General features: G+C 39.3%; 1 protein-coding gene across 1 annotated transcript; it reads left to right on the top strand.

Moving 5' to 3' along the window:
* The first annotated feature begins 6067 nt into the window (after positions 1 to 6067).
* Positions 6068 to 8120, top strand: LOC133609142 (general transcription factor II-I repeat domain-containing protein 2-like). The gene is made up of 2 exons (XM_061964647.1): positions 6068 to 7346; positions 7717 to 8120. Exons 1-2 carry the CDS (start codon positions 6068 to 6070, stop codon positions 8118 to 8120), a joined length of 1683 nt encoding a protein of 560 aa, XP_061820631.1.
* The last annotated feature ends 6776 nt before the right edge of the window (positions 8121 to 14896 follow it).

Here is a 14896-nt window from a genome sequence, read left to right as displayed (position 1 = left end):
AACGCTATTGTGAAGAGAAAAGTGGCAGCAGTCAACTAACAAGAAGTCTTCTACTGGACTCACTAGAGAGCGCCCCTTGTGGCCACGTCAGGTAAATGCTTGTGTGGCTTTTCTGGGAAATCACGTGACTTGACAAACAAAAGGTGTGTCAAGTTTGCCGCCAAACTTGGAAAGAAAAGAAAGAAAGAGGAATGAAGGTGAGATTTAGAGTTGAAAGTAATGACATCCAATCAGTGATGGTATTGTAGTCCTCTCAAGAAAGCATCAATACAAATAATGATTGATAGACATAAAGTGGCTACTTCTTTTCATTTCCTCCATTATGTCTCCCAAGCGTGAGGCGTCCCTGGTGGGGTATCGGGACACGCTTCGGCCTCGCATGGGTTGGATTCCCGGCCAGGGTTGCATCAGGAAGTTTCATCCTGAGTAAAAAGTCAGCAGAAAGCATTCATGCCATTGACTGGCTGTGGCCAAAGTGCTGAACGTGGGGGAAAAGTGTGAGGCAGACGCTTCTGCTGGCACAATATCAAAGAAAGTGAAAGTGAAATTAGATACGGTGAAGCCAAACATTGACTGCATGCTTGTTTCTAAACGCAGCGACCGTCGCGAAAGATAAATCATTTTTATTATCTTTTGACTTTTATTTTGTCGTAGCTGTCAAAAGTGAACACACTTATCCACATAGGTGAGTAGTAACCAGTTACATTTACTTAGATAAGAAACACAACTTTTACTTTGCTATATAACATTGTTACATTTATTGATATCATAGTTATTTATCATCTATTTAATATTGCTTGTCAAGGCCCTTGCTGGGAATTGTGGTCCCTCTGAAAGAGTATCTTTGTGGGCCCCTCTACCCCATTCATTGCCACCTTCAATCTTTGTCTTTTTTACTCTTCTTGACAGTGCCTGGCGTCATGCACAATTTGTTTCATTTTCTTTCATGATGGACACTTAACAAGTCAGAGTATTATTATGTAAATGCTGTATTATTATTCAATGACACATTTTACAAGAGCACATGAAACACATCATGATAAGGTAACTAAGGTCATGATTCAGTAGTTATTAAGAACAATGTTTCTTACTGAGTACAAGTTGAATGTGTCACAATACAATTGTGTGTAACACACATGCACAGTCACATCCTTGCTCTACAATCAACTGGCGACTGTTTTTTGTAATGAACTAGTGACTTGTCCAGAGTGTAGCACAGCCAGGTGACAGCTAACGTAGGCTCCAGAGCAGTGGTTCTTAACCTTGTTGGAGGTACTGAACCCCACCAGTTTCATATGCGCATTCACCGAACCCTTCTTTAGTGAAAATAAATAAATAAATAATTCTTGATTTAATCTTAATGTATAACTATTAATCATGAAATGATGTTATTATATTAAATAAATACAAATAAAGATATATTTTACAAACAAAGTTACAGGAATGTACACATGATCCCATGTTTACATCTCATTGTGCAACATGTGAATGTTTTAGTGGGAACTAAATGCAATATCGGAAAGGGGTACAAATTATTTCCAAAGCAGGACCCCCACCCAGACATACAATACTAGTACACAGCTCATGAAAAACAAAATGTTGTGTTACTGTCATTGTAAGTGGGCCAAAACACTTATTTTAGAAATTAATCCCATGGAAATGACTTCTGTCATTTGATTATAATAATAAAACATTGAACTTGGTATTTAGTCAGGTTTGGGACAGGTGTGCTGCTGGTGTGGCCTCAGTGTGCACATCTAAGTTAAAGTACCACACACTAGGTGTGATGAAATTTTTCCTATGCATTTGACCCATCAAATGTTTGTTCAACCCCTGGGAGGTGAGGGGAGCAGTGAGCAGCAGCGGTGCCACGCTCGGGAATCATTTTTGGTGATTTAACCCCCAATTCCAACCCTTGATGCTGAGTGCCAAGCAGGGAGGTAATGGCTCCCATTTTTATAGTCTTTGGTATGACTCGGCCGGGGTTTGAACTCACAACCTACCCATCTCAGGGCGGACACTCTAACCACTAGGCCACTGAGTAGGTCCACGCATATGGAAAATTAGAGGGAACATTGTTTGGGGGTATCAAACACGGAGGCTCCAGTTTACACGAGGACCACTTTATTTACGTTCTTTCAATAACCTCCGCTCCACTCCAACGTGTCATCACTTCCGCTCTTAGCGCCTTCAAAATAAAAGCTCAAGGCATATACTGTATAACAGCGCATAACAGGAACTTAACATCACAAAGAGGAAAGCCCATAAAAATAGGTTACAAAAGTTATCTAATAAGAAGCCAAAAAGTGCAAAAACAATAATGTTCGTGTTGGAGGAGTTGTGAATTAGGTACACCTGCAGTCTGCAGGTGTACCTAATGTTGTGGCCCTGCAGTCATTCACAACTCCTCCAACATGAACAATATTGTTTTTGCACTTTTTGGCTTCTTATGAAATAACTTTTTTAAATAGATTCAATCTTGCACGTGGAAAGTTTAAGTGTGGGCTTTAGTTGATATAACAATTCTACGGCGGGGGTGCAGGAGGCGGGATTACTGCGAGCCTCAGCCAGTGCGTCTTTTGCAGCCGTTTTATGATCGCTCAGCACAAGAAATACGTTACACACATACAGTTGTTGACAAAATACACTGTACATTATATACCTCAGCTAACTAAACTATGGAAATGGGGGGGGGGGTTACCCACATATGCGGTCCTCTCCAAGGTTTCTCATAGTCATTCACATCGACGTCCCACTGGGGTGAGTTTTTCCTTGCCCTTATGTGGGCTTTGTACCGAGGATGTCGTTGTGGCTTGTGCATCCCTTTGAGACACTTGTGATTTAGGGCTATATAAATAAACATTGATTGATTGATTGATGTTGAGGCACTGAGTGACGTGCCTCAACTGGCTGCTGTTCACCGCACCGTCTCTTCTCAGTATTTGAACGGCAAATGTGAAAATTCAGCGATTTTGAATAAAAATAATCTAAAACTGGTGAAGTTAAATGGAAAATAACATTATAGTATAATCACTGGATACATATAACAATTTAAATTTTTTTTTTTCTTTTTACATTTTTTTTCTTTCCATGATGGCAGGTGAGGCCCTGCCTCACCTGCCTCTAGTGACTGCACGTCACTGGAACAAGTAGACTCATTGTTTCACTACTTTAACTCTCTCACTATTCTCAAAAAAAAGTTTTTAATGTTACAAACCACACAAAACAAGTCAAATGTTGAATTATAATAATCAATTAACGGCAGTCATTTTTATTATAATATTTTCTAATATAAATGATATGAAAAATATCTTGTTTTCATGAGCTGTACAAGATGGCGCCGCTGTAGTGGCTGCTGGTGGCAGGAGCTCTGTGCTCTTGTGTCATCCTTTTGTGTTCCGGATGTTTCCCTCTTCTTTTCATGTGGGCTTGTTTTTGCCTTTTGGGGCTGTGTGACAAGGGGTGGCACTTTCATGACTTCTGCGGTGCTTTTTTGTGAACTCCTGGATCTGCCTCCCGGGAGCCTTTTGGCCATGGAGACCAGCTGCTGGGTCTCTGCCACACCAGAGTCCGTTTGGAGAGACTGGAGGAGATGTGGATGAAGAGACATGGCTGCGGAGCTGGTGCTGAGCGCCGGGAAGGACAAACTTCACAGTGTCTTGGCTGAATGAGCAGTTATCGGACACCTCGGTCTCCTTGGGCGTATCCTCGCTCATCCATGCAGACCAGGACACTGGCCGAGAGTTAGTGGGCGGCCGAGGGTGGAGTCGGCTCTCTTGGTTGCTTTGTTGGGTCTGCTCCTGTCTCTGGCCATGCTCCGCCCACCCCAGCAGACGATGTGTAGAACACCACAGAGTGTATATGTTTGTTTTTTGTTGTTGTTGTTTTACTTTTGAGGCTGTGTGTAGAAGTGGCTGGTTGCATCAGCTCTGCTCTTTTAATGTCTTTAATGTCCTTTGTGGTCTTTGATGTTTCCCTCTTACACACATGCTTATGGGTGCTATGGCTATGAGTTTTTTCCCCATTGGCCTCAGTCTGGACCCCCTCTCCAGGGGCCCAGGTTTACACTGATTTTTTTTTTTCTCACTCCCCAGCGTTTACCTGTTTCTCACCTTTTTTTTAAGAGGCGCCGGAAGTTGGCAGACCCTTCAGTGATCCTGTTCTGTCTCCCTGTAATGTTTGATCCTGTTCTGTCTCCCTGTAATGTTTGTCTGCTCTTCAATGGGATTGTGCTGAAAATCTGTATTTCCCCTCAGGGATTATTAAAGTCATTCTGATTGTGATTCTGTATGTGGTATGTCTGGGTGGGTGTCCTACTGTGTAGAATGTGAGACATGTAAACCTTTCAGAGATCACATTTTGTTCCCCTTCAAACATTCACATTTTTCATAATGAGATGTGCGCTGTTGCACAAGCATGGGATAAAGTGTGTAACTTTTTGTCTGTAAAATACATCATTGCAGCGTTGTTTTAATTAGCATGTATGTCATCTAGGAACAGCATTTCATAATTAATATCCAAAACCCCAAACCAGTGAAGTTGGCACATTGTGTAAATGGTAAATAAAAACAGAATGCGATGATTTGCAAATCCTTTTCAACTTATATTCATTTGAATAGACTGCAAAGACTAGATATTTCATGTTCGAACTGAGAAACTTTTTTTTTTTTTTTAAATAATCATGAACTTTGAATTTAATGGCAGCAACACATTGCAAAAAAGTTGTCAGAGGGGCATTTTTACCACTGTGTTACATAGCCTTTCCTTTTAATAACACTCAGTAAACGTTTGGGAACTGAGGAGACACATTTTTGAAGCTTCTCAGGTGGAATTCTTTCCCATTCTTGCTTGATGTACAGCTTAAGTTGTTCAACAGTCCGGGGGTCTCCGTTGTGCTATTTTAGGCTTCATAATGCGCCACACATTTTCAATGGGAGACAGGTCTGGACTACAGGCAGGCCAGTCTAGTACCCGCACTCTTTTACTATGAAGCCACGTTGATGTAACACGTGGCTTGGCATTGTCTTGCTGAAATAAGCAGGGGCGTCCATGATAACGTTGCTTGGATGGCAACATGTGTTGCTCCAAAACCTGTATGATGCCTTCACAGATGTCTAAGTTACCCATGTCTTGGGCACTAATACACCCCCATACCATCACACATGCTGGCTTTTGAACTTTGCACCGAGAATAATCCGGATGGTTCTTTTCCTCTTTGTTCCGGAGGACGCGACATCCACAGTTTCCAATTTGAAGTGTGGACTCGTCAGACCACAGCACACTTTTCCACTTTGTATCAGTCCATCTTAGATGAGCTCGGGCCCAGCGAAGCCGGCAGCGTTTCTGGGTGTTGTTGATAAATGACTTTCACTTTGCATAGTAGAGTTTTAACTTGCACTTACAGATGTAGCAACCAACTGTAGTTACTGACAGTGGTTTTCTGAAGTGTTCCTGAGCCCATGTGGTGATATCCTTTACACACTGATGCCGCTTTTTGATGCAGTACCGCCTGAGGGATCGAAGGTTACGGGGATTCAATGTTGGTTTTCAGCCTTGCTGCTTACGTGCAGTGATTTCCCCAGATTCTCTGAACATTTTGATGATGTTACAGACCTTAGATCAGGGGTGCTCAATACGTCGATCGCGATCTACCAGTCGATCGCGATCTACCAGTCGATCGCAAAGGTAGTATTGGTAGATCGCATTACATTATAAAATTTTTTTTTTTTTTATTTTTTTATTTTTTTTATGTAATGCAAAAATTTTTTTTTAATGTAATGCAAATTCACGCCAGCCTATCATCCACCCCGTCTTTTGATTGATAAACAGGGCAGCCAGTCAGATGACATCTTCGTTTTCCTGACACTTAGGTCACTGCGCATGCGCAAACAACGGCGCTCAGTGCAGCAAAGCTAACAAGCTTGTCAGCGAGTTACCGCCAATTTTCAGCCTTCGGTTTTTTTCTTTTTCTCTTAAGTGTATAAAAATGAGTGGGGGAGCTGGACCAAGTAAGAAGACAAAAACGTATCACTTTCATACGGAATGGGAGGAGGACTTTTTTTTCACGATGACATTTTCGAAGTGCGTTTGCCTCATCTGCCAATCTGCCATCGCAATTCCAAAGAAGCGAAATGTGGAGCGGCATTTTCGGACTATTCATGGCAAATACGACACCGACTTCCCGCTGAAAAGCGAGCTGAGAAAGAGAAAGGTGAAGGAACTGAAATCCCAGTTGTCCGGACAGCAGTCATTTTTCACACAAACTTCAAAAGCGAAAGTCGCCACCGAAGCATCATTCCGGGTGAGTCACATCATCGTTAAAAACAAGAAGTCCTTCCAAGACGGAGAGATGGTAAAGGAGGCATTCGTTGAAGCAGCTGACTCATTGTTCCGAGACTTTAAAAATAAGGCAGAAATATTATCTTCGATCAAAGCTCTCCAGTTGTCAAGATGTACAGTTACACGGCGCTGTGAAGCCATGGCTGAGGATTTAACCCAGCAACTTTGGACGGACATCAGAGATTGCGATTGTTTCTCACTGCAGATGGACGAATCTACGGACGTGAGTGACACAGCCCAGATGTGCATTTTCATCCGTATGGTGTTTAGTGATATCACTACAAAAGAAGAGCTATTAACATTACTGCCCATGAAAGAACAGACGCGAAGAGAGGACATATTTCAGTCGTTTAAAAACTTTGTGGAGAAAACTCAGCTCCCAGTGTACAAACTGATGTCTATCACCACGGATGGAGCTCCCGCAATGGTTGGCCGCTTGAATGGATTCATTGCCAAGTGCAGGCAGGACGATGATTTCCCGGACTTCCTAAATTACCATTGCATAATCCACCAACAAGCGTTATGCGCTAAAATGCTCAACAGGAAGGAGATCATGGATGTTGCAATGAAGATCGCCTGTTCTAATCGCGCCAGATCTCTTCAAAGACGGTTATTTCGTGCACATCTGGAGAAGGCTGACTGCGACCACTCTGAGTTGTTGCTGCACACTGACGTGAGATGGCTTAGTCGAGGGAAATTCCTGCAAAGATTTCGAGAGCTCTGTCCAGAGATTAAGGAGTTTTTTCGTGTAGCAGCTGGACATGCAGAATACACGCAACTAAATGACGGTCAGTGGCTGTTAGACTGGGCATTTTTAACCGATCTGACCAACATGTTGAATGATCTTAATCTAGAGCTGCAAGGAAAAGACAAAACAGTGATCAATATGATCAGCTCAGTTAATGCTTTCAAACGAAAGATGAAACATCTCTCCTCAAAGCTGCAGCGCCATGATTTGGCAAACTTCCAGAACCTGGCGTCAGAGCTGGAGATGCAAGGGAAGGCCTGTGTGCAACTTGGGACGGCGTGGCGCAGTGGAAGAATGGCCGTGCGCGACCCGAGGGTCCCTGGTTCAATCCCCACCTAGTACCAACCTCGTCATGTCCGTTGTGTCCTGAGCAAGACACCTCACCCTTGCTCCTAATGGGTGCTGGTTAGCGCCTTGCATGGCAGCTCCCTCCATCAGTGTGTGTGAATGTGTAAATGTGGAAGTAGTGTCAAAGCGCTTTGAGTACCTTGAAGGTAGAAAAGCACTATACAAGTACAACCCATTTATCATTTATTTATAACTTGACAGTGCACGCTACACAGAGCAGATTGACAATTGTCTGTCAGAGTTTGACAAACGCTTTCAAGAATTTTCTTTGCTCGAGCCAGTCGCTACATTCATGTGCTATCCTTTTCGGGAAGATGCTGAGGTTGATTCCCTCGCATCACAAATTGCAACACTATTTCACCTGAACTCTTCTGGAGTGGAAGATGAGATTTTGACACTGCAAGCCGACATTGAGCTGAAGTCCAGAGCTCATGGACAGTTCTGGAACTTACTCACAGAGGTAAAGTACCCCAACATCAGGAAATGTGCTACCTCCTTGACTGCATTATTCGGCTCCACTTATTTATGTGAGTCAGCCTTTTCCCACATGAAGATCATTAAGTCCAAGTACCGTTCCACCATGACTGATGAACATTTGGAAGTGTGCTTGAGGCTGGCTGTCAGCAGCTACTGTCCGGACTATGCATCCCTGACTGATTCAATTCAGTGCAAGTCATCAGAGTAAACTCGGGTAATGACAAAAAATGTACATAGTTAATTGTGTTGTGTTGTGCAATATTGGCTCATGCGGTTATGCATGTACATCAACATACATTGTTGATATAAAGAATCCTCAATATATTTAGAAATAAATATATGTTTTGCATTTTTGTAGTAGGTACATCATTTTGACTTGATCATTTTATAAGTAGCTTGCATGCTGAAAAAGTGTGAGCACCCCTGATTCTTGTGTTATCATTAAACACCTTTAATTTATTAACAATATTAACTATATGTGTTAAACATGCTTGCATTATCATTAAACACCTTTAACTTGTTAACAAAAACATATATTTCATAAATAAGTAAATATATATATTATATATATGAATGAGGTAGATCCCCACGACTTGATCAATTGAAAAGTAGCTCGCCTGCAGAAAAAGTTCCTTGCAATAGCTGGTTGAGAAATATTGTTCTTAAACAATTTGCCCACGCATTTGTTCACAAAGTGGTGACCCTCGCCCCGTCCTTGTTTGTGAATGACTGAACATTTCATGGAAGCTGCTTTTATACCCAATCAAGGCACCCACCTGTTCCCAATTAGCCTGTTCACCTGTGGGATGTTCCAAATAAGTGTTTAAACATTCCTGAACTTTCTCAGTTTTCCAGTTTGAACGTTTATTATCTTGTCTTTGCAGTCTATTCAATTGAATATAAGTTGAAAAGGATTTGTTGTATTCTCTTTTTGTTTACCATTTACACAACGAGACAACTTCACTGCTTTTGGGGTTTGTATATTGAAAAAAAGAACATTAAAAAAATAAAGTCCACAAAAATGCATTCATCAAATGTGTTTTGATTAGCCCCTTAAGTCGTTGAGCAGCTATAAAATGATGTTGCTGAAAAGAGGATATGTGTCAAATGTGTGTGTGTGGAGCACAAGCACTGATCCTGCAGCCGTGTGTGGAAGTGTCAGTGTGCACACTTACTAAATAAAAGCTAAATAGTGCTGGCACCACAGCGATGAGTGTTGATAAATCATATTGGGCGTGATAAATCATTATATTGGCATTTTCTCCCAGTATCGTGGCTGTTTTAATGATCAGCATATATTCTGCATATTATTTTGCATATTCTGCTCACTTAAGAGACGCCATCCACTTTGCACAGGTTTAGTAGATCAGCTCTGCGTGTGCCATCAGGTTTGCACCTGTTTTAGTACACGCAAACCTTTAACAAATCAGGCCCTGTGAGTCCAACTCCATCCTGGAGAAGAGGATTGTACTTTGTCACACCTGTGCAACTTGGGTGTGCCACCTGAAGACTAAGCTCCTGCTGGTAGCTCTTAACCACAATAAGGTGACAATCTCAAATATGAAAGTGAAATCAATTCAATAAAGTATCCTTGATCCACATTTTTCAACCCATTTATCTTAACTTGATGGCCTAATTCTTCAACTGAATGTTCACCTTTAGTAGGACTTCACACACAATAGTCAATATTTACAAAAGTGACAAGTACAGTCCACTTATGAAGAAAACAAAAACATTCTTCTCAAACTAGTTCATCAACAAGTCAGCTGCATCATGCCTCAAAGTTTCCGCATTCTCCACTTATTCACACACAGAGAAACTTAACAGCACTGCCTACACTCTAGACATAGTCATCTTTTTTTTTCAGCTTGTCTTTTACTCTACCAACTAACATGGAGTCACCAGTTCCCCTCTTCTTTGACATTATTTTCATTTCATTGTGTTGTCTGACCAGTAAACACTTGCAGCGTGAGGAAGTCCACATTGACACAAATAATGATAGCCTGCATCTTACTTTTCATCAACAGCAATAACAACTGACAGCTCTTGTGTGTGTGTGTGTGTGTGTGTGTGTGTGTGTGTGTGTGTGTGTGTGTGTGTGTGTGTGTCTGACACAGAGATGAGACTGTGCATTTGGGATGAAATGCATAACTGATGCTACTACAATTGACACTGGCCAGTGAAGCGGCCGAGAGCCACACTGCAAAAAGTCAGTGTTCAAAAACAAGAAAAAAAAAATACAAAAATGAGGGGTATTTTATTTGAACTAAGCAAAATTATCTGCCAATAGAACAATAAAATTTGGCTTGTCAAGACTTTCCAAAACAAGTCAAATTAGCTAACCTCTAAGAACCCAAAAATACCTTAAAATAAGTATATTCTCACTAATAACAAGTGCACTTTTCTTGGTAGACAAAAAAGAGACCTTTTTGCTCAATATGTTGAAAAATATTCTTAAATGAAGTAAATGTTAGTGCCATTATCTTGACATAATGATATGCGCTCAGCATTACATTTCTTGAAACCAGCAAACTTATACTAAAAACTAGTTTATTGTTCTTTTTTTTTTTCATTTTATTTTTATTGACATCCAGCATCAGACATTCCTATCCATTACATCATATTCACATCAATCATATATCTATTGTCTGCCCTAAATGTCAGGATATTTTTGTTTATATCCCACCCATACCACTCACCCCCCCCCCCCCCCCAAAAAAAGAAAGAAACAACAAAAAAACGAAGTAATATCTACAAATACATCAATTAAAAAAAAAAAAAAAAAAGACAAATAAATAATAATACATAAAATATAAACAGATACCCACATACATATATATATATATATATATATATATATATATATATATATACATACATATATACCCACACATACATATATATACATACCTACACATACACTTGTAGGGAGTAATCCCTTTTTTTCCCTTTTTTAAAAAAATCTTTTTTCTTTCCCTTTCTTTTTGGCAATACAATCACTAATATCGAAAAATTAAAGTCAGGTTTATGGAGCGTGACATAGTTGACCCAATTTTCCCAGTATGAAGTAAATTTCTCCAATTTATAATTAATAAAGGCAGTTATCTTCTCCATTTTATATATGTCCATTGTTGTTTCCATCCATTGCTTCAAAGTTGGGCTCTCCTGGGATATCCATTTCCTAGTAATGGTCTTTTTACAAGCCACCAGTAGGATATTCATTAAGTGTTTATCTTTCTTCAGCCAGTCCTGAGGTACATGTCCAAAAAACAAAGTTTTACTTTCGAGGGGTAATTCATGTTTGAAAATATCCTGTAGAGCTTGGTGTATCTCTTTCCAATAGTCCTTTATGGTACAGCAGTCCCAGAAAACATGGTAGTGATTTGCATTTGAATTACCACAATTTCTCCAGCAGGCAGGGGAGTTGTTATTATAGTGAAACTTCTGAGAATGTGTAATAAAAAATCTGATCAAAGTTTTCCAGCCAAACTCCCTCCATTTGGGTGAGCTGGTACAAGTCCATTGATATTTCCATGTTATTGTCCATTCTTCCTCAGATATAGTTATCCATCCTTCCTTCTCCCATTTTGTTTTAATATATGAAGTTGAATAGGATTTCATATTCAACAGACCCTTATACAAGCATGAAATAGTTCTATCAATAATTTCTGAATTGTAGGCTTTTGTAAATAGTTCAATCAAACATATACTCGTCTTTGTGACACTTTTCATCTTCATATTAACAAAATATCGCAACTACAAATATCGATAGAAGTCTTGGTTTTCTAATATATATGTCCTTTTAATAGTTTCAAAACTAAGCATTTTTTTTATCTTTCATTACACTACATAAAGCTGTTATACCCTTAGATGTCCAGTCCTTAAATCTTGAGTCTAATTTATTAGGTGTAAACTCTGTATCATAGGCACACCGTTTAAGAACTGCAATATCACTCTCGAGTTTGTATTCCTTTATAATCATTTTCCACACTTTAAGGGTCCATTTCACCCATGGGTTATCAATGTTATTTATGTGGGTTTGTAAATTGCTGTCCGCCAGGATTGCTTGTATAGGGATGGAGGGCATTTCTTCTTCAATAATTTTCCATTGAGCAACGTATGACGGGTTGCACCAGCATATCACTGCTCTCATCTGGGCTGCAAAATAGTAATATCGGAGGCAAGGCAAACCCCATCCTCCCTTTTGTTTGACCAATTGTAAAGTTTTGAGACGAACTCTTGGCCTTTTACTTTGCCATATATACCTTGATAGCATTTTGTCCCATTCATTGAATTGGTTTTGGTTAATCTCTATTGGCAGGGTTTGAAATAGGTACAGTAGTCTTGGCAGTACATTCATTTCAATGGAATCATTTCTAGAACTAAGGCTAAGAAAAGGAATTAAGTTCCATCTTGCTATGTCATCTTTTATTTTATTATGTATGGGTAGATAATTGTATTCTGATAATTTTGTTAGATCTTTTGACAAATTAATGCCCAAGTATTTAAAAGACTCCGTTTGCCATATCAGAGGGTAACTACTTCTGATTTCCCCTGGTGGATTATAATTATATGAGAGTAGATGGGTTTTACCTATATTGATTTTATATCCTGATAATTGACCATACAGTTCAAATGATTGCATTAATTTAGGAAGCGAGTATGTTGGGTGTCCGAGATAAACCAAAATGTCATCCGCATAACAGGCCAATTTATACTCTCTTCCTTTAATCCTGATTCCCTTAATATCTTCATTTTGTCTGATAAACTGAGCTAATGGCTCCAGATATAATGCAAAGAGTAATGGTGACCATGCACATCCCTGTCTAGAGCCCCTTTCTAGGGCAAAACGGTTTGATAAGTATCCATTGACTTTAATCCTAGCAGTAGGATTGTTATATAGTGCCTGTATAGTTTTAATAATTGTATCCTGAAAGCCAAATTTATATAAAACTCTGTAAAGAAAATTCCAATTGACCGAATCAAAGGCCTTTTCAGCATCCACACTTATGACAATTGCTTCGATGTTTTTTCTTTGTATATGATCCATAATATGTAGTGTCTTTCTTATATTGTCTTGTGTTTGTTGTTGATGTATAAAACCTGTTTGATCATTATATATCAACATAGGTAAGAAATCTTCTAATCGTTTGGCCATAATGGAAGTAAATAGTTTATAATCTACATTGAGAACCGATATTGGCCTGTAAGATCCACATTCAATTCTATCCTTGCCTTCTTTTGGTATAGCTGAGATAATTGCCTCCCTCCAACTAAGTGGCGTTTGTGCCTTTTTTAAGACCCAAGTGTACTAAAAACTAGTTTATTGTTCTTAATGGAAAGAAAACAAGACAAGCGCTTGTTACTCTCGGGGTCTCCTAGCCGCTCAGGCAAATCATATTGTCTAAAAATGCATTTTTCCATCCATAACATGACATCATCGCGCCAAGTGCGTGCTCTTTCAGTCAATTAGTGCGCATATATACAGCCCGGCCCCCGGCCAAAATGTTTTTAATTGTCATTTTGAAGAATTTATCTGAATGTGCATGAACTATTTCTGTTCAAAATTGTTAGAAATGTTAAATGTTTAAATATTAACTGTCAGTTTACTGTACTGTGCCAACTGTACTACTATATGAGTACGTCTTTTCTATTGTTTCATTGAAAATAAAATAGCAAAGTCCATTTGGCTGTCATCTGTTTTAATTATGAGACACAATTGTGTCAAAGTCATGATTTTTTTTTATTTCATGCTTGAAATAAGAAATTATTACTTTAAAAAAGTAGTTTTATACTTGTGAGTGTTGATGACACAGCTTTGCAACAGTTGATATTCTAGTTTCAAGCATGTTTTACTCAATATAGGTCATCAAATCTCAGCAACAAGCTGTAATATCTTACTGAGATCATTTAGGACCAAAACACTTAAAACAAGTAAAACACATCAAATCTGCTTAGTGAGAAGAATGATCTTATCAGACAGAAAATAAGCAAATATCACCCTTATTTGAGATATTTCATCTTACTTAGATTTCAGTTTTTGCAGTGCACCCCCTGGTGGCGCTATTGCTGAAAAGTGGCAGCAGTCAACTGACAAGAAGTCTTCTACAAGCGCCCCTTGTGGCCACGTCAGGTAAATGCCTGCGTGGCTTTTCTGGGAAATCACCTGACCTGACAAGCACAACAGGTGTGACAAGTTTGCCGCCAAACTTCGTCATCGGCTGTTTTTCTACTGCTCACCAACTTATTCATTGAATCAAAGAATGGAATAGAATAGAATGGACTTTATTGTCATTATATTTGCATATAACGAGATGAAGGACTCCAACTTAAGGTGCGGTAGTGGGAACAAATAGGGGATAGTGTTTCAGGGCTGTGAAGTCATCAGAAAGCACTTCTCACTAACTCTTACAACTTTAACACAATTTACAAATCGCTCTGTAGTTTTTTATATTAGTGGATTCACCGTCAAACTACAAAGAGTGATGAAGTGTTGCTATATATGTCTGTCTGCCGGAATAAATACATTCATTCATTCATTGAAAACTACATGAGAGAGGCTCAGCAACAAAATGTGCAGCCAATCTGAAGAGAAAAGGTATAATTTCGTGTCCAAAGTGCGGCCCGGGGGCCATTTGCGGCCCGCAGGTCATTTTTTAACGGCCCCACGGCACATTTTAAAAATACTGTTGAAAAAAAATTAAAAACATAAAAAGTGGTATAAAAGAGCAAACAGGTGAAATGTAACAAGAACATGTTGCAATGTTTACTCTAATAACACAAAGCTGCCATGCAGGCTGTTTCTTTCTTTAAAAAATAATAGTGAATCAAAATCAATGTCATTATGAATTATTGACCTATTCAAGGCTCCAATTACATCACATTAAATATTCCACTTTGAGATATTTTTTGGGGCAAATGTTGCATATTTTGTGTTTGCCATATAAAAAACTGAGCTGTTTTTTTTTAAAGACGGGCCTAAAA

Source organism: Nerophis lumbriciformis, linkage group LG07 (genome assembly GCF_033978685.3).
Source record: "Nerophis lumbriciformis linkage group LG07, RoL_Nlum_v2.1, whole genome shotgun sequence".
NCBI lineage: Eukaryota > Metazoa > Chordata > Actinopteri > Syngnathiformes > Syngnathidae > Nerophis > Nerophis lumbriciformis.
The sequence above is the reverse complement of the archived record's forward strand: the minus strand, read 5'-3'. Positions and strand labels throughout refer to the sequence as shown.

Coding starts and splice junctions, on each gene's coding strand:
- LOC133609142 (XM_061964647.1), top strand. CDS start 6,068: ATGACATTTTCGAAGTGCGTTTGCCTCATCTGCCAATCTGCCATCGCA. Junction 7,347..7,716: donor GGAGATGCAAGGGAAGGCCT/GTGTGCAACTTG, acceptor TGCTCGAGCCAG/TCGCTACATTCATGTGCTAT.